The sequence below is a fragment of the Argopecten irradians genome, chromosome 12 (assembly GCF_041381155.1).
Source record: "Argopecten irradians isolate NY chromosome 12, Ai_NY, whole genome shotgun sequence".
Lineage (NCBI taxonomy): Eukaryota > Metazoa > Mollusca > Bivalvia > Pectinida > Pectinidae > Argopecten > Argopecten irradians.
This window is the reverse complement of record NC_091145.1, coordinates 32,196,902-32,222,964: the sequence shown is the minus strand read 5'-3', so window position 1 is coordinate 32,222,964 and position 26,063 is coordinate 32,196,902. Positions and strand designations below refer to the sequence as shown.

Sequence of the window (26,063 nt, the reverse complement as noted above, 5' to 3'; positions counted from 1 at the left end):
CCTTAAGGATTCAATCAAAAAAATCTTTTACAATCTCAGCTTACGATTGTTAAAATACGATATTTTACTCTACACCTACAAAAAAATATACGGCATATTTTTAAAATGTTTAGATGTATTTCGGTTCGTTCGAATAAAACACAAGTTTCTAAAACGCACGTAGCGATCAAGTCGAGGTTAATCCCCCGGCTCAAGGTAATCCAGCGTAGCTTATCGATAACCAAATTTATATTCACGTAATTTACGGTATCCCGATTAGTTGGCCGTGTTTTCAGTCCACGAAACTCCTCTCTTGTTAAGGTGACATATGTAGTGGATAATAGAGAGGATTTTACAATGTGAAGGAAATGGCTTTCATTGACGATTCTGTCATCTATCTACCGTAGCCTGGAGTCAACTTTGACTTAGGATCGAGGGAGAAAACGTCAAAACGATGAAATATCTCAATGCTTTGTGAAGGGAAGAGTCTCGAAAATGCATACTGTAACATAATGTAGTGGATTTTCAAAGTCGTTCCTACCGATTCTGTGACATGGATAAGTTACATATGATGGATATGTTCCTGTAGGATAAATTTGTGATAACCTTATTTTAAAGATTTGAATACGAAATCACAATGGCACAAATGGTAGCGCAGTCTCCCATCGGCCACGGAAGGTTCTTACAACCTCTCCCGGCGGTCCGAGAACAATCCAAACTTTCCGATGTACCGTCGCTGAAGAAATTCCAGAAAGAAAGAAGGTCAAGAAGGAGCTCCATGATTAATGTACTCCGACAAGACTTGAAGGAGATAGAATCCCTACCGGCTGTCCGGAAGTACCGGTATTCTCTAGACAGTGCTATGGACGATGACCAATCTGATGTATTTTCCACATTAAGCACAAGTCGGGTTCATCGTCGAAGAAGCTCTTTCTTTGATAGATCTTCACGTCGCCGCTCGTCTTGTAGATCAGATAGTGACGGGGGCGAAATAGCAGTGACAGAGTACGAGATGAAGAAAATAGCAATGCTACAGTCTCTGAATTCAATGGGAGCCAAACTTCCGAACAAAAATGTTAATCGCCAGATATCTACGGATACTGAATTGGCGATGTACGAGGAGCTGGCGTTAAAGAAGAGAACGAGTCTAACGACAAGGATGCTGGGATTTTCTACAGAAAGAAGTTTAAGGCCGCGACGCCGAAGTCAGACCAAAGATCGGGCTTCTCTATCCACTCCCGTTAAAACACCGGAACCGACACATGAAAATAAAGAAAAAATGAAGCAAATTGTCGACATGATGAGAAAGAAGTCAAACTCTTCCCCAGTAACGATCCCGGGACAGGCTAAACGTCCGTCATTAACGGGGTCGGATCCCGGAAATGACGTCATGAACACTTTCCGCCGGAAACTGATCAGGAAGAGGAAGGTAAAGTCTCCCTTTATTCTGTTGGCAATTAGTGTATTTAGTGTGTAATAATGTCTTATTGTACTGAACATGTCATATCACGCAACGTTGTAGCTTTGAAAATTACGTGTTTTACCTTTTATAATTAACCTTTAATTGGATTAAGTTTTTAATACCTAACCCCAACAAGATACTGATAAATAAGTCAAATACCAGTATTGACAAACACAAATAATTTAAAGGGAATGCTTTTTAAGACCCTGGTGCCGTGGAAGGATGATTTTTTATCTGATCTCACCAATAACGACACGTCTAAAAATCTTCTAATTCAAAGATGGAAACAGTTCATTATACATTTTCATGGTTGAATGAGTTACACATGCAGAGGACATATCATCCTTCCGGAGCACCAGGTTCTTTGAATGCTCGGTAAAGATGGTGGTAATTAAATTCATTAAGGAAAGAACGAGAATTATTTTTTTAGTAAATGACGAAGCGAAATGCAGCTGTCAAACATCGTATATTCATGAACAGAAGTAAAATAAATGTAAGTGAAACATGTAAAGAATAAAATATAGGTAAAGTAATACATTGTATAGGGCAAGATATTTGATTATTGATCATGGGTTTATTTTTACACTCGGTGAACGCTGTACGTTTCCGTGTTTGTACTGGATTAAATGTGTTTACATTTGTCTTCATTTCAACTTTCTTTTAAAATTATCTAAGTGCAGAACAATTTATTGTAACGATAAAAACCTGTACATCGAACGGTTAACGTGTAAGATGTTACGTTATGCCATTCTATCTAATTAAAGTCAACTAGCTCAAATATAATTTTCAAAAGCAAAGGATTCAGTTGGAGTTTATCTGATTAGGGGGTCAAATCACCATTTCTCAGAACACATTACAAATAAACATGTGCTTCGAACCCCAGGAACAAATTTGATTTGGGGAGTCAAAAATAAACTCTTATGGCTATACTGGGTGTTCTGGTTATAAAATAAAATGCTATATAAACTCTATAATGTAATTTTAATGAACCGCGCGGGATGATGTTATTGTTTTATCTAGACAGTTCGCCTAAGTACAAGGTTTCAGATACAACATATAGTAACTCCGAAAAAACCCTGAAGAAAAGCTGAGCATAATTATATAAAAGAAATAAATAAACGAATAAAAACTCAAAGTGACATAAATTATACTTTCAATCAATCTTTTATTAACCAAAAGCCCTTGGACTTATAGGTACAAAACATGTATACATATGTATAATTACATTTGTAGATATATTTACAATGCAGTTAGACAGTGGATAATGACATCACATACAAAATTCACTATACAATAAAATGTAAACGTAATGCCAACTTTACATATATTTCCGATTTTCGTCTCTTAAATGCTAGATACAGGTATTTCCCTAAATTTGATAACTCCCTGACATTTTCTATACTAAGCAATCGTATCAGTTTAAATCTAGATGGTGTCCTGTAATAATATTGTTAAATTAATCGGCGCCTGAGATCAATATAAAATGGACAAATCAAAATAAAGTGAAACACATCTTCTATATCCCTTAAATTACATTTGTTACAAATTCTGTTTCTTCTTACCACATTTTGATGCCTCCCTATTTCTATAATCAATTTATGAGCAGATATCCTGAACTTGGTTAACATTTGTTTGTATTTATTTTCGATCGGTTTGCACAAATAAAATTGTATACAATATGAACATATGAAAAAACCTTTATTGGTGTTTTAAAGTTTAAAAAATTAAAAAAATCCCCCCTCCCCCCCTGCTTCCCCTCCTCAATCCTATCTCATTCATAAAATATTTTGCCAAAGTTTATAACATGCAAATATTTTGCTCAATACAATATAATATAATATATTCAACATTTTTTCCGATATATTATGGCACCAGATGGATTTAATTCTTGAATAATTGACATTAAACAAAATTAGGTCACTGTGACCTATTTTTTTCAACATTTTTTGCTTTCAACATATAAATGAATTATAATTCATGAAGAATCATTCAAAAATATCATTTAGTTCCAACAAAACTGGACAAAACAGGAAATTGCCCCTCCTGTTTAACCCCCCCCCCCCCCATTCACAAAGGTCTCCGACTTGACCTTAATCATATGTCATATCATGATGTACTAAACCCCGGGTATCTGTAAACAAAAAATAATGCTTATCGGTCATTGCTACCAGAGGGGCCAAATTGACACTCCTCCTTTATTACATACGCCTTACATAGTCTGAAGGTATATCTGTGTATTGGTATAATGAAATATTTCATGAACCAATGTGAAGAAATTCTTGACTGTATCTAGGACTATGTAAAGATAATCAAAAATAATCCAATATTCCAATATCATTGCATGTAACACACATACAGCGTACTTATACCATGACAAATCACAAAATGTTTCTCTCTCAAACCAAAGACACCAAAATAACGTCTTATTGGGTTTAATTTTGTAGAAATTAATAACAAAACTATAACAACTTGATGATATAATATGTTGTGTTGCAGATATAATATGTTGTGTTGCAGATATAATATGTTGTGTTGCAATGATATTGTGCTATGATAAATATTGAGTTTGTTTTTATAGAATATTTTTTTCTAATGTAGAAATTTGAAAAAACCTAGCTTGATAATAATATTATTATACTACAATATATGTTAAACTTGACGGATCGCTTCCTGTCAATCAAACAGCAGGTTATCACTGTCTATTTTGCATTGAATATTCTAGAATGTTTACTCCGACATTTAATGAAAAGCGTGTGTGAGGACTTGTCTATATACTGCCTGGCGAATGGTCAGTTACCAGCACCTTTTTTTAACGTGTTGGTCATTTAACACTTGCTTGTAGAATAGTATATTAAGGGAATAACAACTTGGGCTTTTAATAATAATGTATAAGTGTGGCTTAAACATATTAAAATAACCTCATTAGAAGATTATGTGACTGACGTGTCTGTTATACACTACAAAATTAAAGTACATATAGGATGTAATATAAATACAATAGCACGTTTACAGCAATAGTGTTTACCTCATTAAATAGTTTATTCGTACTTACGTTAAGTGAAATGTTTATTTGTATTTGAATTTAAGTGTGAAACTATGACGCATTTGTACTTCTTTCAGTCAACCTGCAATAACATTAAACACTTCTAGATTCCATGTAATCTTTGATTTTGACCGTTTTTCCATTTTGATTCGATAACATGTACATTGCATTTATTTCGGCGAAACTTGAAATTGATATGGAGTCAGATATAAACACTATAAAGATTCGTGTTTCATTATGTACAGACAACAATACCGAACTTTTACCCTTCATGACCTTCTTTTACTGTGTGTAATGCTCTATGACTTAAACTTCAAAATGTGTTATGGTTAAAACAGGTTCGTGTTACGCATGTTTTCGTTTTATCTATCACATAATTGTTTCTTTGTTTCCAGGGGAAGCCAATTCAGAGGTTTCGACGACTAGCGAAATTCTTGGTAGTTTTACTGAGAGCATGGCGAATTCACTCTAAATCGTACGTAAACCTAAATGAGATACACAATACACCTTTTGTCTTTTTTTTTTGCTTTTATCAACCAACATGTATTTATTTCCTTCCTTCATTTGGTAAAATCATGTGCATTCTACTCTGTTTCTTATGATAGGGCTAAGTAACATCACATTCCGCATTTATAAAGCGTTTTGAATTTCCTTATGCGATACATAACTTGCAAACCAAACCTGTTGACTATTTCATACAATATGACTCAAACGTGGGTTCTATGTTCCACATGATTTATTTTTCAGAGTGGACGAAATGCTCGGACATTTCGACACTTTGGACGCCATGACCAATTCAGCAGGTGCCTCCAATCTGCTTTTTGACATCACTGATTACAAGGCCTCAAAACAGGTAGACACATTTGAAAAATATTTACATAATAAGTAGCATATGCTAAATATAGTTAATATACCTGTAATAACAAAAAGAAATATTCAAGCATGGAATTTAAGAACTTTCACAATTTTTCATTCTTCTTAAAGGTTATGGTTCATTCCTTTGCTTCTGTAGTTACTATACTAAAATAGAACAGTATTATAGTTCTGTATTGGACCTTGTTTTCTTTTTCTAAAATAATGTGACGCATTGGTCAATTTTCTATCAGTCAAATAACACGTAATTACTAATGTTTTACAGAGATAATTTTAGTCTTTGTTGAAAATTCGTGACTTCATTAAAAGTACACACTATGGTATGCTATTGGATTACATTTATTTGAAATTAGTTTATATAAGGTAGAACTTAATGTATAGGGATGATATGAAAACATTATTAACGAAATGTTTTTTGATTGGCTATAATCAGTCAAGCGTGTCCAATGAAACAAGACGTATACTAGAGAAACGACCAAAGGAGAGGACTGATAGCGAAATCCATTATGTAAGTCGATCGTAACCTAGCCAAAACTAATTATTGATATTTTGTTTACATCAAAGATTTAACTGCTTTATTTCTCTTCAACAACTTTTAATGACAATATATTATGGCCAAATAGAATGAGGCTATGCTATCTAAGATAACATAAGATAACATACTTTCAATGTCTGAGCAAACGTTCGGTGGATTCCTATAAATGTTGGGTGACCGAATTTGAATAAAATTAAAAGGTATTACAGATTAAAATAACATTTCAAAACATTTAACGGTCCAGATTTGAATTTAACTATTGACAGATAAGCGCCATATGTTATATATTTTTTTTAAACGCTCACTACATTTCTGAAACAAAACTCTAAAGTTTATGAATAAATATGAAGACAAATTATATCCTATATCTACATTTAAGGGTTAAGATGAAGATAGAACAACAAATAAATACATTATTTATCGTGTATCTGTTAACAATTTTAAAAGGTTCATTTCGCTGTGTTGCCGCATAGCGTAGTTAAATCAACTGCAACTCGATAACTAGATTTGATCGCGATCAAAACACAGGTATTGATATAAGTAATAATAAGATCTTGAGAAGATTTTTTTTTAAATCTGAATTTTAATTTGACTCATTAGCCCCGCCTCTCAGGCACTTTTTTTATTTTTGTTACTTTAAGGTATTCCGAATAAACTATCTTGTAGTACTTAAAGCCTTTTACCAAACTACAGTTGTGTCATGGACGTGAGTTTGGGTTGTGGAACTCTACATGTCTTGATTCTCCACAACACAAAAACACATACACCTGTTTGCTTCTTATGAAAACCTTCCACCAATGGGGGATAACTCGTACAATTAGAGTTAAAATTATTTCCCATTTGGCCACATAATTAATCTAATTACATTCATACAACTACACACATAACATCCCCCACACAGAATTAAACTGGGTTTTCACAATTTTTACCACGGGTGTTTAAGTTTAGAAAGAGCTTGGATGCGGAATGAACAAGAAAAGGAACAGCTAGAAAAAAGTAATTAGTCTCAAACTTTGGGTTCAATATTACGAAATATCGTCTTATCGTATTTAAATCACTTTACAATTAGCAAATTGAGAGTCAAATAATTTGCCCATTATTAATTCTTGTGATATTTCATACAAGATATAGCTTGTATTATGTTCGAAAGCTGTTTAGCTACGTATACGATGATGAACGACCTTTATGTACGTAAGCATCCTCGATACACCAGGGGTTACTTTATATCAACTGCCCATGAGTATCATCTGTCTATGAACAAATCCTTACAAACAGACAGGACAGAAACTGTATATAAAACGAACATACTTTCAGCTATGCTTTCATTAGGTTAAACAGACAAACACACGAACATTTTTTTTAAATTTCCTTAATTTGAATCCTGTGACCTAGAATGAAGGTCAAGGTCATTCATGTGGACAAACTTGTATGCCCTTCACAGCGTGTCATAAGCCCAATATCAGGTCTCTAAGAATCTTGGTTATTAAGAAAAAGCCGTTAAAACGTTTAGCCTATTTGACCCCTGTGACCTAGAATAAAGGTCAATGCCATCCATTTTAACAACTTGGTAGTCTTTCATCCCAGCATGCCACAGGCCCAATATATGGTCTCTAGGCATCTTGGTTATTAAGAAGTCGTTTATATATATTCCAGCGTATTTGACCCCTGTGACCTTTAATGAAGGTCAAGGTCATTCATTTGAATAATCTTGGCAGCCCTTTATCCCAGGTTGTCACAGGCCCAATATCAGGACTCTAGGCCTCTTAATTATTACAAAGAATGAGTTTAAAGATTTTAAGTTATTTGACCACCTGACCTTGAGTGAAGGTCAAGGTCAATGAAAAACATAAGTTCAGTAGACATCTGTCCAATCTATGTCTATGCAAAAATTCAAGCATGTATAATTAAGAATTAAAGACGCTGAAACCTTGTACATTTTTGTCGAGAAAACGCCAAAAGCGCCATTTTCAAAGGGCTATATATCCGCCATTATGGATCACATGACACTTGTAATTATATATTTCTGCCCTTTCATATCCAAGTTTCAAAACTATTCTATGGTAAATTTCGTTTTTGACCTTTATTTGACCCCTAAGCGAACCTCTGACCTTGACATAATCTCTGATAACATGTAAAGAAACAACCACGCGCTATGTCAGGATCTACCTGAATAATTAAACAGGGACGACGTACAGCGTACGTTTATGAAGTTATGAGCGTTCAAAAAAGTAGTTTTTTTAAAGTCTGTGACCTTGCCCTTGAACGTTATCCTACAAAATCGAGCGTAGGTTTCAAGAGCTTGTGTCCGTTCATTACATGTCCAAAGTTGAGTGTCGTAGCTTGCTTTGTTTATGAGAAAAAGTGTTAGGAAGGTTTTGAGAAAATAATCAGAATAATGATAATAAGAAACTAGATTTGATTGCGATCAAAACACGGGATTTGCATCCACCAAAATAATCATGATATCGATAAGACGATCGCTTTAATACGTTTTGTCATCGCACCAAATCGCACTATGTGTAATGTGCGAACGAAAGAACGGTTGAAAGAACGGAAAAAGCACGCCAGAAAAAAATGAAAACAATAATTACCGAACGAAAAGAGCAAGCGAACAAAAAAAAGAAAGAACGAACGAACGAATAAAATTATCATATACACAATGTATCTAGTTGTACACGTGTGTCAAGATGTCCTTCCTTCTATCCGTCTATTACATTGTACGTCTATTAATCTGTCTGTGCACACGTCCTTACATACAGGACAGGCTGCATATGACACAAACATACTTTTAGATTTAATTTTATTAACTCAGGCAGACAGACAAACAAACAAGCTCACGAACAAATAACACCTGACGGACAGATGGATGGAAAGGCAGACACGCACGATGTGATGGTCACAATTTGCACACATGGACGAACAAACATCTGGACTCCGACACATATACTCAATGGGGACAACCTACGTCACCGGAAGTGATATCGGGCACACAAAAAAATGAAAAATCGCCCGCTTCAAGATGAAAATCGGCTGAAATTATGACATAAAAGCAATGCATCGTCTAAACCTATCGTGCGTCAAAGACAGTGTATTGTTAGAGATTCTATAAAGCTATAAAATATCGCCAAACTAGCACAGATAATGCAAACACCTCGACACAATATTTTTCGACAGCAGGGATATTGGTCATATTTTATTCAATAAAACGTTAAAAGTTGTAAATGAATAAATTTTGCTGTCACAAAACCGTCCCGTTTACTCATATGTAATATATGACTGTTGAAAGAAAATATTTCATTCATTATATTTGCTAGTGGAGAAATATAGACGGCGCTTTATTAGAAATTATGAAAGTGATATCGGTCACACTTAGAACTTTAGGGGTAACGGTCATATCCAAAGTTACGAAAACTGAATATTACAGCATTGTACATGTAGTCGTTATTTACGCATTCATGAAACTCCAATGGATACCCCGCCAAAATACTTTAATTGGATTGATCTTTTTAACCCACCATCAGCAAATAGTTGGCGAGCTATAAAAATAGCCTTCCCCCCATTGCTTGTCATCCGTCCGTCTTTTATTTCTGTTATTTCTCTGAAAGTACTGGAGGGGTTTCATATGTGGACCAAGCTAGTGCTATTTATAACATATTTCAGAATCAATTTGAAACCGATTTATTTCGATACCACTGGTGTATATGCCAGAGAGTATTAAGGATCTTTTTTAAATTTCATGTTTAGAAAGTCATCTTTCTTGATTCTAATAGATGGACTTGTTGCTATGGTTCAAATTCCACATTTGAGCTTAATACTTAATGGACCTTTCTGGAATTTGTTAAGTACTACATGTATCTCTCTCTTTACTCTTGTTGTGCATAATGCACCAATGGGAAAACGCGGTAGTCGACAACCTGAAGTTCGTTACCATGTAGACATACAATTATCAAATATCTTGTTCGATATAGATATTTTGATAATCATTTTTAACATAGGATTGTATTTATTAATGCTCATTTTTGAGACAGATAAGATTACAAAATAATGAATATTTGGCTATCTTGAAATTATTTGACTACCACGGTGCTTTATAGCATTCATATACATATATTTACTTTTTCACTGCAACCCTAATATGTATACTTACCAGGCGCATTTGACATTCAGGGGTGCATGATCTGCTATCCGCTTATTTTTATGTGATGTCATAATTTTTTTCTTTATAGATACAAATATCTTGGGATGTTATCATACAAGTGATATTAAATGAAAATATATTCATTACTTTGCATTCAGTTGACAATTAGGGGAGTATGAATGCCAACTGGACATCGGCTAATTCAACATGAAGCGCTAAAGATATTGGACCAACATGTTAAATTGACCGATTTGTAAATCCAATGGTAAAAGTCATGATTTCTCTTCGCCCTCTTGTTATCAAATGATTTGCTTTTATAATTTGTTTGCATATGATCATTTGTGCTATTGTTGTTAAGATATATGTTTAGTACCTTTTCAATCGTTATTGTGTGTTAAATATGCGGAGAAATTATTAGTGAACTGACATGTCGAACTGTACTAACGCTATCAGCTAAAAACCCTCAGTGATCCTGTCTATCATGTATTCACGTATCTCTGTAGCTTACAGATCGGTGTGCTTTTCCTTTTGTTTACAACGGATGCCTTTACATCTTTAAGTTTTAGGTAGTTTCTTGTATATTGTCACTGCGAAGTTTTTAAGTTATATTTACTTTAACACAGAAACATACTTCAAAATAGTATAATGGTACTCCATGGAGATGTAATTTGTCTGCTTGTTAGCGGTTACCTCAGTTCTACTTTGCTTCAGCAAACATTCCAAGCAAAGACAATGCAAGAACAAAGGGTGTGTACAAATACATGTATAGAAAAACGAAACAACATACAGTGTACGAATAACCAAAGTGTTCAGCAACAAAATAGTTACGGTAATAGTTAATGATGTATCATGTATCTCGGTAGTATTTCCTCTTTACCTGAATGAGTAGTTAGGGAAAACAACGCTGCCATAGTTCAGCAATTTTTACGAAGCGACAATACATTTCAAAATCTTTGGATGTGACCGTTACCCTGTGAACGACATCCTTTTGTAAAAGCAACAAATCACCAACTAAATTATACTGGTATGTCACTTTTGTAGCGGATAAAATGAACGATAGCTAATACTTAAAATATAAATATATATTTTATATCAGTAAATAACAGTAAAGTTAAGAAAAAATCACACTTGACATATGTTCGGTGAATAAAATGAGACCAAATGCCACACTGTGGAAAAAGAAAGACGGACGGATGACGAGCAATAGACGAAAAGCGATTTCAATAGCTCACTAACCATTTGCTGTTAGGGGATTAAAAAGTCGTCTTTCAAGATCAGATTAGTTCAATAAAAGTATCTTGGCTTCTTAACCACAGTTTTCGTAAGTTTGGATGTGACCGTTACCCCCAAAGTTCTAAATGTGACCGATATCACTTTCATAATTTCCAATTAAGCACCGTATATGATTCTCCACTAGCAAATATAATGAATGAAATATTTTCTTTCAACAGTCATATATTACATATTAGTAAACGGGACAGTATTGTGGCAGCAAAATTTATTTATTTGCAGTTTATAACGTTTCAGTGAATAAAAATGTGACCGATATCCCTGCTGTCGAAAAATATTGTGTCGAGGTGTTTGCATAATCTGAGCTAGTTTGACGATATTTAATAGCTTTATAGAATCTCTAACAATACGCTGTCTTTGACGAACGATAGGTTTAGAAGATGCATTGCTTTTATGTCATAATTTCAGCCGATTTTCATCTTGAAGCGGGCGTTTTTTTTATCGTCTCTGTGTGCCCGATATCACTTCCGGTGACGTAGGTTGTCCCCATTGTACTGTAGACAATGACCAATGCACTGTTCGTCGACTTTGCTACCTGCTGCGTCTAGACAGTTCACATACCTGTGGTTTAGATGATGTTATCACTAACAAGGTCTTTAAGTTTAGAAAAAAGTTAAAATTACATTTTAATAAAACTGATACAATAAAATCAACTGTTGATACATTTATGAGATGTTAGTTGGGATTAGAGGAGAGATGTAGGTTGAGAGCATGGTGGTATACATATTATAAGAATTATATTGAAAATAAATGTGTAAAATCCAAAAATCAAATGAGAAATATAATAATCGCTTTATATACGCCTAAGACTATATGAATGAAATAAGATACATGTGTAATAAACCAATATCTAAGCACAAAAATGGATGGATGGATCACTGCCTGTCGTGTGAAACATACGTGTGATCGCTTGCTAAGATGCGATATTAAAATATACTATATCTATAAATGAAATCTTAACATTTTATGTGATTTATGTGAAATGAAGCCGCCACTTTTGTATAAACAAGTTCTATTTTATATGTGGTTATTAACACGTAATACTGCGCGTCTCAGTGGCGGCCAGATATAACAGCATTCAAACAACGAGATATCTGTTAATTATGAAAACGTGAAAGCATATCTTTATGCAAACTATGTCCTACAATAAAAATGATGTTATCAACTACCGTCAGAAATACGAAGCTAAATATAAAATTAAAAACAAAAATTATATTTACGAAGTGTTCTTACAATATTACAAATGAAGCCATCCTGACAAGGATTATTCAAAAGGTACAACGAAGTCCTTATGGCCATATAAAACAGATAAACAGTGGCTGCTTCCTATCATATAAATTGTACAAAGTGTTGAGATTGTATTCATAGATATGGTATATCCGGTATATAACTTGTTAAAATGTATTTGACGGCTTAATAAATCGCCACATTCCAGATCAATGAACACGATAAGATGATGCATTAGTTTTATTAAAATGTATAATCTGAAGAAGGATTTTAAAAAAACTAGAAAACGGGTAAGTGACAACATCAGCTAAACCCCACATACTGTATACATGTGCACTGTCTAGACCTAGTAGGTATCGAAATCGACGAAAAGTTTGTCGGTTATGAGTCGAAGTCAAGATGTCCCGAACGTTTAGAAATTATCCTTTTTAAAAACTCTTTTACTCTACATTAATCTTTCAAACAGCGGGTTGGCCGTGATGAATTTATAAAAAGAAAAAAAGAAAAAAGAAAAAAACCGCGAAGGTGGACAACTAAGAAAATTTAAAAGACCCCAGATATTTTTTGCCGGGCTTTTTTTCATAAGCTTCAAAATTTTATTTAAAATTTAAATCCTTATTCTAACTGCGTTTCATAGAGGATCGGGCAACATCTCATAAGATAACGTCCTTATGTCATTGTAAATTGACCAATCACAGTACTACTTCAATTTTCTTAATGACGACAAATCAATTTGCAGGAACTGTCATAATCATTTTCTTGATTGTAGTCGGTTTTTCCAAAGATCACACAACATACCTATATTTCATGCAATGCACGCTGTAACGAGATGATGTTTTCATACGTATCTAGGCAGAGAAAATTAATTTGACTTGAAGGGTGTCAGAGGTAGTTATTTTATTTACTTTCCTGTCTGGCCTTTGACTGAAAACAATGGAAAATTAAGAAACTGAAAGCTTGTGTTTTCATTTGTGGGTGTTTGTGTTTATTTTTTGTGCGTTGCCAAACAGACTATATAAGATCATGTTATATATTTTGGCTGTTATGTATCTACTACTGATATTTTGAAACAAGAGGCCCAGATGGCCTGTATCGCTGACCTGTTTTTTACAATGGTTTAATGGTTTGATTAGTTTAACGTCCTATTAACAGCCAGAGGGAATGGGGTCAGTCCCACAATATGTACAATTTTGAACACTCACCATATAAGGATGCTTGCTACCATTGCTTTACAAGTGCAATGCCATGCTTACAATATATGTAGTATCAGAGAAAAAGTCGTTTATATGAAAATAGCCAAATTGAAACCTTAATGTCCCCCGGGGTCAGCCCCACCATTTGTACAATTCGGAATACCCATCGTATTAGGATGCTACCGTTGCATTATGAGCGTTATCCTATGCTTTGTTTTAGAGAAGAAGTCTTTTATATGAAAATAGCCAAATTAAACCTTTTGGCCCCGCCCCTCAGGCCCCCGGGGGCCAGCCCCACCATTTGTATATTTTTTGAATCCCCATTGCATTATGAGTGCTATACCATGCTTAGTTTCAGAGAAGAAATCGTTTATATGAAAATAGCCAAATTGACCACTTCTGTCCCCGCCCTTCAGACCCAAGTTGGCAGCTCGACCATTTGTATAATGTTCAGTCAGGACCCTATAGGGATGCTACCAGTCATTTTTTGTTAAATTTATTAAAGTCGATTGTTGACGGCCGGACGCTAGACGCCGCGGTATCGCATAATCTTACCTTGGTTTTGTGTGGATTGATTATTTTAATCGTCCTATTAACAGCCAGGGTCATGCAAGGACGGCCTCCCATATATATATGCAGTGTGCAGCGTGTGTGAAGTGCGAGGTGCGTGTTTTGGGAGACTGCGGTGTGTTCGTGTTGTGTCTTCTTGTATAGCGGAACTATTGCCATTTTTATAGTGCTATATTAAGCATGCCACCGAAGAAACCAAGAAACACACCCTACCCGGTCACATTATACTGCCAACGGGTAAACTAGTCGTCCCACTCCCTATATGCTGAACGCTAAGCAGGAGAAGAAACTACCGCTTTTATAGACTTTGGTGTGTCTCGCCCAGGGGACGGAACCAAGAGCCTTCCTCACAGGGGCGAACACTCAACCAACTCAAGGCCAAAAGGAAAGTTAAAGTCAGTTAGGAAGAAGTGGAAAGTTAAGATCCTAAATTTAGTCGCCTTTTACGATCATGCAATAGGGACAGCAGCTACAATTCTAACGCCCTATCTGCAGGGCTTTGGACCAGGTGAGCTAAAAAGAGGCCCAGAGGGTCTCTATTTCTAACTCAGTTTTAATGCTAAGTTACTTTGAATTGACCCCCACTAGAGTTCGCATATTCTCATACCCGTTTAGTTGATGGAAATGTCTAATAGCATGTCTATACGACAGTCGGTCTTTGATGTATAGGTGTACTGCAAAAAATGTATTGTTGTAGCATATGTGACCTGTATGAACTTTAATATGATTTCAAGGTGAACAAAAAGGCAAATCTAGGCAGTCATGTATGTCGCACTTGTTTGAAATATGGAATATATATGATCACTGAATCAGGCGTAAAATAATCACAAAGTTTGGGCGGGAATACACTTGTTTTGATAATTTTATCTTACCGTGACCTTGAATGAAGGTCAAAGTCAATAAGATAAAATAACTTCTGTAGCCATCTGTACATACTATATATATGCAAAAATTCAAGCATGTATGTTAAGTATTAAAGGCGCTGAAACCTTGTACATTTTTTGCGAGGAAAAACGACTAAATCACCATTTTTCAAAGGGCTATTACTCCGCCATTTTGGATCAGATGACCTTGAAACTGGTTATTTTATATTTCTAATGTCCTTTTATATTCAACTTTCAAAACTGTTCTGTGGTAAATTTTGTTTTTGACCTTGACATTAAAACAAATCATTTATTTCATATCGATAAATAATAATTTGCAAATTCCATAAACCGGCTGCAAGGAGACGTCCTAGGCCTATCGCTACCCATGATATAATCATATAAAATAGATGCTATGTACATCATGTCAACAAAATCGAAAAATGAATTATATATTACGTAAATATCGGTTAGCTTGTAATGATGATAATGAAAAAACAGAACAAAAACAATAGGGATTTCGATCCATCCTTTAAAAAATCCCTAATTAGGACGATGGCGAGAAACATATGACGATGAAAATTAACACTTATTAATTTAATTTGCTTTCATAAAATTGGTGTGGGCGATATGACATAATGCAATATTTACCGTGAGCTAATGACTTTTACGATTAAGCAAAACTATCAAATTCTATGAATATTGACATTTTAAACCTTTACAGCACATCGGATGTTTGACATTTTATTTATGTTTCTATAGGTGCAGACTGCACTGAGGAATTACAAATCTATAGCTGAATATCCTGTTAGGATGCAGAAACTCATCGCACAGAGAGCATGGCTGGAAACGTAGGTTTGATACACGCTGAAAAATAAGTTCTGTTTGATAGACGTAGTCTCTTTTCGAGGCTTTAAATGAATATGAATATATAATAGACACAAACTTTATCCTCTATTTCTAGAGGACGCTCCATTTTTTATGTTCTGTATTTACATATTTCAAAGTTATCTTCCATTGCGGGTAGGTATTGATTGTGACGTTATGTTCTTGTTAAATGGCGTTAGTGTCGATCACAAATTGATGACGTCACAATGGGCACCTACCCGAAAGTGAAAAACGCAATAGTATATAATATAGGAATTGATGTATTTTTCTAATTTTCATAGCGGCTATGAATAGCAGAAGCGATCTACATATCCCGTTGAGCGCGTTGTGGAGGACTATTTTCTTATTGATATGAAAATGGCGTGATGTTTGAAATCGGCTGATCGATGCACGAGAATCGTTATTTTCATAGTGTACTCATAGTGTTGTCATAGGCAAATGTTTGTTTTCGTAAGTTGGTTGATTCATATAGTGACGAAACACTCAGAATGTAAATATATAGTGTTAGTTACAGTAACCATGGGTGGTCTAGAATGGGCAAACTCCGTATGATATACTGTGCGTCTGTGCATTGTGAAAGTTAATTGTTGGTTAGAAGCTTCTGCTATTAGTAAAATCACGTTAATTCTTTTTCGTGTGTACTTTCCCGACAGGTACAGTGAAATTACGTTAATTCTTTTTCGTGTATATTTTCCCGACAGGTACAGTGAAATCACATTAATTCTTTTTCGTGTGTATTTTCCCGACAGGTACAGTAAAATTACGTTAATTCCTTTTCGTGTATACTTTTCCGACAGGTACAGTGCTAAACGAGTAATAATAAGAGAGGGTCATATTGCCAGAGGTTTTTACTTCATCCTCACCGGAGCGGGTAAGTGTATCCTGAATCACTGAATCTATGAAACGCCAAGTACTTATCTATAATCGGATGTGAAACGGTGATGGCAATTCCGAGAAATAACAATAATAAACCATCCAGGAGAACACCCCCCCTGCTAAAAAACCCACTAGTCTGAAGAGAAGTACAACTCTTACTGTCAAAGTCATACAATATACCGTTATTCGATTCTTTTGTTGTATAACACCAAATTACACAATGCACCTGCTGAACCGACGTCACCTATAGAGAGCAACCAACTAAAAAAATTTTACATAGACCACAGTGTTAAACTTTGTTAAAGTTTTGTACTGTATTATTAAAACAAAGGAATATTAGTTAGCTATTGTGTTCTATAATTAAAGTCTAAGTTCTCATATAACACTAGATAGAAAAAAAAAGTTTGGGTCCTTCTGCTCAAACTCCAACCAGGGTAGCTTTATTGAAATTAGGCGATTTTGCACTAAAAAATCCTGAAATTCTAATGTTTTTACCTATTCATTATCAAAATTGATATTTTGAACCTAAATCTCAATATGAATTTCCAAATTCATATCATGGTTATCTAGGAATAATTACCTGTCAGAAAACATTTTTCACTTTTGAAATTCATAATTAGCCAGCCAATCAGGGGCCGGGTTAAAATTCTATCCTGGGCTCAATCTTGTATACACAGGGGCCATTTCGAAGGTCTTTTTTTTATTTAGTTCGTTTTTCCTATATAGCAGAAATTAAAATTCCAATACTTACCTTTGATGTTAAGTGTATATCGGCTGTATGTCAAATCTGTAATATGAACTTAATCGGTCAAGTGGTTTGTCCAGGACAGGGCTTCACCTTCGGACAGTCACCCGCGGAGTAATTCTGAAAACATGAAATGTTGAACTTACACACTGTGTTGATTAATTGCAAATTATGTATTATATAGTATTAATGTTGTTTCAGTTAATTATTGGTTACATCATTAAACTTTCTGAATATAATGAAAAAATAGGAAAAGTCCCCAGCCAAGGGGAGATAATCCATTACATAATCAGGTACCCCTATAATATAGAAAATGTCAAGATTTTGGAAGAAAACCAGATATACCAAACCTTTTACATATTCAAATTTACCAGGAACATGGTTCAAGAGCCTTCCTGTTTAAGATATATAAATTGAAGAAAGATCAAACCTGTAATAAGCACAAAAGATGCATGTCTTTGTCCATGACTGGAATCTGTGCAACCAACACATATTTCCGGAAATCTTGAATGACCCTGAAACACCATTTATATGTTTCACTAACAGAAAAAATATTCACAAAATGGTATTTTTCATCATTATATCATAAAATGCATACTTTTAATAAACTAATCAGCCCTAACATTACAATTAATCATTACAATTAGTTAAATTGGCTTACCTGAAATGACCCCCCACCCCCACCCCTCCCCCCTCCCACCAATTATACCTGGCAGGTATAAATACCACACCCCAAATTAGACATTTTGTAATACAATGTAATTATCTCCCCTTAATGTTACATATTTCAAATGTATAAGCTGTAACTTATGTTTTATACCGTTATGGCTTTCGGCACTCCAATATGGCAGAGACGACAATTTCTTGATTTGACCGCTAATTCCTGGTTCACCTAAACCGGAACATGCATAAAGTTCCGTACACTAAATTCTGACAACTAATTATAAGGAAACCATGCATCGCGCACCCATGTGATCGTACCCATCTGATGTTAAACGCACATGTCACACGTTTACAGCCATGCTAATTACCTGAATCTACGTTATATGTACCATTAACTTACTGGTCAATTCTAAATAAACTGCATGCATAGTCACAGTGACACGTATTATTCTAAAACTTGGCGACTTACCTTTGTATCCATGGACTAACTCGGCTCCAGTGACTGACTTTTATACTTCCGGTTACGTTCGCTATAGAGAGCAACCAACTAAATAATTTTACATAGACCACAGTGTTAAACTTTGTTAAAGTTTTGTACTGTATTATTAAAACAAAGGAATATTAGTTAGCTATTGTGTTCTATAATTAAAGTCTAGGTTCTCATATAACACTAGATAGAAAAAAAGTTTGGGTCCTTCTGCTCAAACTCCAACCAGGGTAGCTTTATTGAAATCAGGCGCATTTTGCACTAAAAAAATCCTGTAAATAATCCTAATTACTGGAAAATCAACGGTGGGAGTCCTTACCCGAAAAGATGGTTGAATGGAAGATGCAGTGATTTTTAAAAAGTTAATTGCAATGCTGAAAAACGACAAGCTATAATGAAGCATGATGGTTTTTAAATAACACATCAAATCAATAATGCGCCCAATAGAATATTGCTCTATACATGCATGGTAATAATAAAAGAGGAATCCAATCCCTGTATGAATACGCTGTATGTACCACTGCTACAAGTCCAATCATCAAGCGACGAAGGGCACGATATGATTGTCGTTTTATATTAATATTGTTAGTGGACAAAATGCTGTTATAGATATTCCAGTGCACAAGTAGGTGGTGTTTGATATGACAGTCCCTGTAACAACTTTGCACTGTAGACCGGAACCCACATATCATATAAACATATGGCCAGACGCCCTCCATTCGCCAGGGACCCGTTTTCGTCATGTTTACTAATTCTCTTATATCTCGTAAACTATCGCGTGATTTCAGAGTGTCGTCTGCCAAAGTAGATTAAGCCAATGAATATTTGTCTTGCTTAAAGGAATTTTCCTTGAAGTATGCGTAATAAACAAGTAATTAAATTTAAACGATACAGCAATGTATCCCAAAACGAAGGCTTTTCATTAAGTCTATTTTAAATGAAACTTTTAAAACCCTACCGTCAGCGTTTGAATATCCATGTGCACTGATCAGCAGTATGTCAACAAAATACCGGAAGTGACGTGTCTGATCATGTGTTTCATAGCCCAGAATTTGAGGTTATTACCAATTATTTTGGAGATTAAACTTGCCCGAATTTTTTGGTGCGGTAGAGATAGAAACATAACGTTATTCTAAGTAATGAGAGGTGTTTGTCACTTTTCATGACTGATAGGTTCAAAGACTTAACAATCGATGTGATACTAAGTAATTTTCTGCCAAACACGATTTCACAAGTGCCTGTTGCTCATCATTTATTTGGAGTTACCTCAATATTCTCCGCAAATAGCTCCACCCTCCTGACGAAAACAGGTCCCTATTGTGTCGACCATCACCCAGCGACCGGCGGATATTGATCTTCCGTATTGCGATAGATAGAACTTGTTGTTCAGTAAGACAAATATTAGATATTTGTATTCATAAAATTGGTACATTTTATTTGTTGTTGTTTCATTGATATCCAGGAAAATTTGATTACCCTGACGAATATTGGTGCTGAAAGGATACCTACAAGCCAGTCGTGTCCTTCCTTCCGTCTTTTTGTTCATATTTGAAGGCTATGACGATGCGCTTGTTTATGGATTTACTTTAACAAGTCAGAGTTGTCATCTTAAGATTGAGGTTACCGTTTCTTTTGTAAGAATGATTATTGCTTAGGCATTCAACTCGTACGATTAAACAAATACCGCGATTCTTCGTTTTGATCATCCTGTGCTAAGCACCATCGATTTGCTCCTCTTGTGTGGTAATTACGTGGATAGAAATAAGAACGTCATATTACAGTATAAGCATGTCTCCTTCAATTCCAGTCCATATTTTTTTCCGTTTCAACAACCGGAGTATGAAAATATCATGCATGTTCATAGATTGGCATATGTGCATGCAACACGGTTGGTCCATTGAAGGTGCATGCAAAAATATTAATTTGATGTTGGACAACTTGCGTACACACATGCCGATTATGGCGGTTGCAGAGCTCTGAATATGTGGAGATATAACAGCTCAATCAATTAAAGTTATATGTGCCGTATTTTTCAAACTCACGAATCAAGAAAAGCTTTTTATATGTTATTTACTACCAAAAGTTACCAACTTTTTGAGAATTACTGTACTTTCAAGGCATACGGCATCTGAGGCCATTTCAATGATTTTCGCGGCTTTATTCATTTAACCTGATGGTTTTCAATAGATTAATGCAGAAAAAAAAGATGTCAAAATTTTCGCCCAGTTACGTCACATATAACTTTAACACTTGAAATAAAGATTAAATTCTATTGATAAAAATTGTTCACACGTCATTACTCAATATACATACTCATATTAAAGCAATGTGGATTATACAAGTCTTTAAAACGGGACAAGTATGTGAAGCAAATTTGCACACCTAAGTAAACCTATTGCTGTGTGTACTTTAGTTCGTGCTCGGCTTACAACGTAGCGTCACCAATGTGTAATGGCGGAGAGCGAGGTATTTTCGCATCCCATACTGATCCCACTTATAGCAAATACTACATCATTTATCAGAACTGTTTTATTCCCCCTGTAAGTTGTGTCAATGCATTTTTATTACTTCGGCGTATTGTTTACCATCTTTTCACATGCTTAAGTTTGTTTGTTAGTTTTTATTTAACGGCCCATCGAATACCAGGGTCATCTAGAGCAAAACGAACATCAGCAGTTGGACAACTTTTTACATGCTAAAAGCGAAATACTTTATCAATATATTAGATTCCTGTTCTAGTTTGAATTTATATCTCAATACTCCATAACACTCCATAACAATTACATGTCTAATTTGTGAATTGTGATGTTTTATAAACTACATTTAAGTTTGCAGCTCTTCATGATTATATATAAGTCTGAGTGATATAATCAGTGATAAAGTGATGGAAATGATGGCCTGTTTTTACTCTGCAGCTGTCGTGTCGGTGATGGATACCAAGACGAAGCAGGCAAAGACAGTTCTTTTTCTAAATCGAGGAGATAGCTTTGGCGAACAGGCAATCATGACCCAGTCTCTACGTCAAACTACTGTCATATCCCGGGAGAAAATAGAACTTCTTGTCATGGGCGATACGGTTAATATTTAGAACACTTTGCAATGTCTCTACTTATTCTCAAATAAGTGTAAAGTTATTCTTTTTAGGATGTACATAACGAGTTTCGTATTAGATGGAACAGTGGAAATAAACGACAAACCGACATTCATTTAACTTGATACTGCGTTTCACAGGTTAAATATCTTAAATGTCTTTCATTATTTGATAATTTTACAAACAAGGTTTTCTATGAAAGAAACTTTCAAAAGTCGCAATAACAATTCGACATATGATAGGAAATTACAAATGGTTGATTACATTATTAATTATATCTTTTTATGTTATATAGGATTTTGTTGACATATTTATGTCTGGCGGTTTACGTGATCCTAATGACCCATTCCTCAGGTATGATTATAGTAATTGGAATTCATTCTGTTATTTTATACAGTAAAATGTTTATCAATAAACTTTTTTAACGTGGCATGAATGAAGATCTTGGTTACTATACAACTTCGCTCAAAGAAAATATCTATTACGATCAATTTTCAGTCTCCAAGCACGATATATTCTGTTGATATTTCAATTTGTATATTGTATTTTCCCCTTTTCAGGTCTATTCCATTTCTGGAAGATTGGCCGATCGAAAAACTGGCAGAGCATCCAAAGAAAGCAATATTAAGTTACTTCAAGTACGCTACCATAATAATCTTCTTAAGTTCATTCAGAAATGTCAAGTTCATGCTTATCATAGATTTATAATAATCATATCAATGGTCAGTACCTGGCAAATAAATTTCGTTACCTACCGTTCGGTCACAGAAACCTTTGTCAACCATAACTGGACTATTATGTGTTTTGGTCAACATAATTATTTTAATAACTATATTACATTTTTTCGCTTGAATCGTTATGGCTACCAGGAGATTAGTTCAAAATAATATACGCATTGTCAGCACAGTGTTGATTTCTTTCGTTACAGACGAGGAACAGTTCTTGTTCCAGACAGTAAGAACAGCGAGTGGCTATTTGTGGTTAAGTCGGTACGTGAAAGTTCTTGAATTTCCGCCATCACAAACTGTCATAAAACATACAATGTGTTAATATGGATGCTTATATATGATGCTTCAGATTCATAAAATCATCAATATACTATTTTGGGTAATATCGGAAAACCGAGTTGCGTCACGTGACCGATATTGGCAATACCCGTACAGATCGGAACAGTTCGGAGACTTCCAAGCTACTTTAAACGTATACAATATTTAAATGTAATTGTTTAATAGGTTTGCCAATACAAACTTTACAAAAGTGGGTACATATTGAAACTTAAAAACCTAGAGGGGCGGATAAAATTATATGTTGAACACTTTAAATAACTTTTCTATGCCAACAATACAGAAAGTCACAGACCATACAATTTTAAAGGAATGTTTCTGGTTGTTGTTATAATTTTAAAGACACATTCTTAGCATTCTTGTTAAAGCATTTCCTTTATTGACATATAGGGAAGTTGCAGTATATTCAAGAAGTTAGAGCATGTGGATTCAAAGAAATTCAGAAAGCCTACTCGATCGCTGGACTATAGAGAGAAATGTAAGTACACTTTTAATGGAATTATGAAAGAGAAAATCACAAACGAAAAGTTAATTTATGTCATATTCATGTCACAATAACTGATTTAAAAGTCAAGCAGCACACATTTACAATACACTTTTCCATTTAATCTTAAAATGGATAATCCTCCGGGATACTGCATATAATGTAACGTCGTCTCGTGCAGAAAATGTCACATTTATTTGCCATTATATTTGTTTTGTTCTTTATGTTGTGAATTGTTGAATAACAAGTTGAATCTACTCCATGGTATCAAAAATTAAAAAAAGATCCATTGCTTAATAGAAAAAAAACTTGATCAATAATATTTGTGTGTTTCTATACAGTGGTGGAGGCAGCAAAGAATGATACAGTTATATCGCATGAAGATCAGATTACCTTATTACGTGAGGACGAAATCAAAAGACTCGAGCAGAAAAATCTGTACTTCCGGTTTTATGCACTTCCGGAAATAAATATTGCTACTAATGCTGCCTATCAAGAACTAAGACGGTTGCATTTTGAGGTAGAATTTCTCATAGAGCCCTTTTGACCTTGCGTTGTCATCAAATTATTAAGAAATCCAGCAATCATTGAGTTCATTTAAGTGAACAAGAACTTAGCAAAACATGTTTTTTGACTCTTGTTTGATTTGCATAAGATTTAACATTCTGTAAAAAATTCCATTCCATGTGTGGAGAACCAGCTATGTACCCTGTCACAAACGTCTTGGTAGCCGCAATTCTTAGAAATCATATCGGATTAACATGTAAGGAGTAAGATAAATAAAAGGGTTTATCTGTGTCTATAAAAATACAACTTATCTACCACGTACTAAAGATTTAAACTATTTGCAGCACATCAACCAGAATACCGTCACGCGAGCGATAGGAAATTTAGGGGCATTGTCCATTCACGGAGGGGACACAGAGTCCATTGTGACTGAGGCTTGAATCTAAATATAGAGAACACGCTCAGGAGGAGATCAGAAGCTTCCGAAAAAAATCTATCGCCAACCTGCATAATTTGGTTGCAAAGGTAAGGCTTACATAGAATAAACCATTAATCTACAAATTTATTCATTTATGAAAGGCCCACTACCTTTCCTAAACGGCTTTTGATTTTAATGGATTATTCAATAAAGCCTGCATTGATATAAATTATGTACTGGAATACATACTTTTATCTATCGGGTATTGACAGTGCATTCATGTTTTCATTTCAGGGGCCATACCTGAAACCAAAGAATCCGCTTCTAGATGAAGGTAACTTTTAACAATTTGACCATTCGGTTGACTGAATGAGTATTAAGCTTTAAATTGTACATGTAGTACTTTCACTTTCAGTTTAAAGATTCGGCATAGAAAATCTTAACTTATGCGATTTACTTTTCACTTCAATGTATCGGTGAAAAAGCTAAAATGCAGTTTTTCTTGACATTTTTTTCCAACAAATTGTGCAGGTCACCGACCCCCATCTACAACGACATATGCAGACGACTTTGAGACCGAGCCTGAGCGGAGGAAGAAGCAAGTCACAATCCGATCGGAATCACCGGAAGTATGTGTGCAATTCTGTTAAGAGATATCACGATAGCGCTTAATGTCTCATATCCTTGTGTTGAAGGAAAGATAAATCTGTTCCATTTTAAATTAGTTTCTAAAGTATGTAAGTTTCTTTCTGCTCTCTACTAGAAGTAGTTTAGCATTTCCTTTGTCTACAGAAGACAAACATCATGGTTCGTCGTTCCCTATTAACTATTGTTCGTGTATCTGATTCCCAGCACGACCTTAGGTATAGTATAGTATATATACGGAATAGTATAGCTGTAATGAAATATCTTTCAGATATCATACAACCGATTTTTGTTTTTATGACTTAATATGAAAAATAGCGTTTTGAAGCTTTTTATGCTTTTTTTCCTTTTACCATGCTTTGGGTGTTACGCTGTTAACGTTAATGATATTTTAAAAAATATCATTGTGGTAAAGTGACTATATCTGGTCCCAGTTACATAATTAGTCAATGGTTTTTATCAGGCAATGCCACCGGCACCACAAGAGGAGTTGCCTACATTTATAGAAGTCCGAGTCCTACAAAAAGGAATGTCGTTTGTAAGTACAATTAGTCTGTTTTTCATTTTTTAATGAATAACATTATCTAAAATTAGTAGTATAAGACTCTTTCATAAGTAGATATGAAGGATATGGTTCACAAAATGTTGCAAAAACCCAAGGGTAGAATATCCTTATCCTTCATATGAACGCATTAAAGAGTATTTTTCTCACACACGCGTTGTCAAGGTCTCTCACAGCCAAGGAGAAGTCTTCAGGACTACGGCGGCCATATTGTTGTTTACATTTGGTATACAATGTAACATTTAGTCTGTACAGTGTATTACTACGCCATATTTGGACTGCATCAATGCGTTGATAGATGCAGCCAAGATTAACATGGGGGTAATGGGAGACTACAGTGCCAAATGTAAATACTTTTTAATAATTGTGAAAAAAACGTGACTGCAAGTCAATTCTCCATACAAGGCAACATGCGTGATATTTGTTCAATTTTTGTTTTATACCTGCACAAATCACTTTC

The 26,063-nt window shown here is 34.8% G+C and overlaps 1 protein-coding gene across 1 annotated transcript in view; it reads left to right on the top strand.

Moving 5' to 3' along the window:
• Window positions 1–264: 264 nt before the first annotated feature.
• LOC138304607 (cyclic nucleotide-binding domain-containing protein 2-like) overlaps window positions 265–26,063 on the top strand; it is a 28,100-nt gene continuing 2,301 nt past the window's right edge. The window contains 17 exon segments of the mRNA XM_069244775.1: window positions 265–1,408; window positions 4,880–4,959; window positions 5,232–5,337; window positions 5,791–5,865; window positions 15,936–16,024; window positions 16,859–16,932; window positions 21,748–21,908; window positions 22,219–22,277; window positions 22,484–22,561; window positions 22,852–22,912; window positions 23,378–23,465; window positions 23,813–23,991; window positions 24,323–24,415; window positions 24,417–24,503; window positions 24,691–24,730; window positions 24,928–25,025; window positions 25,505–25,579. Coding sequence (XP_069100876.1) covers window positions 617–1,408; window positions 4,880–4,959; window positions 5,232–5,337; window positions 5,791–5,865; window positions 15,936–16,024; window positions 16,859–16,932; window positions 21,748–21,908; window positions 22,219–22,277; window positions 22,484–22,561; window positions 22,852–22,912; window positions 23,378–23,465; window positions 23,813–23,991; window positions 24,323–24,415; window positions 24,417–24,503; window positions 24,691–24,730; window positions 24,928–25,025; window positions 25,505–25,579 — 2,235 coding nt within the window. The 5' untranslated portion in view covers window positions 265–616.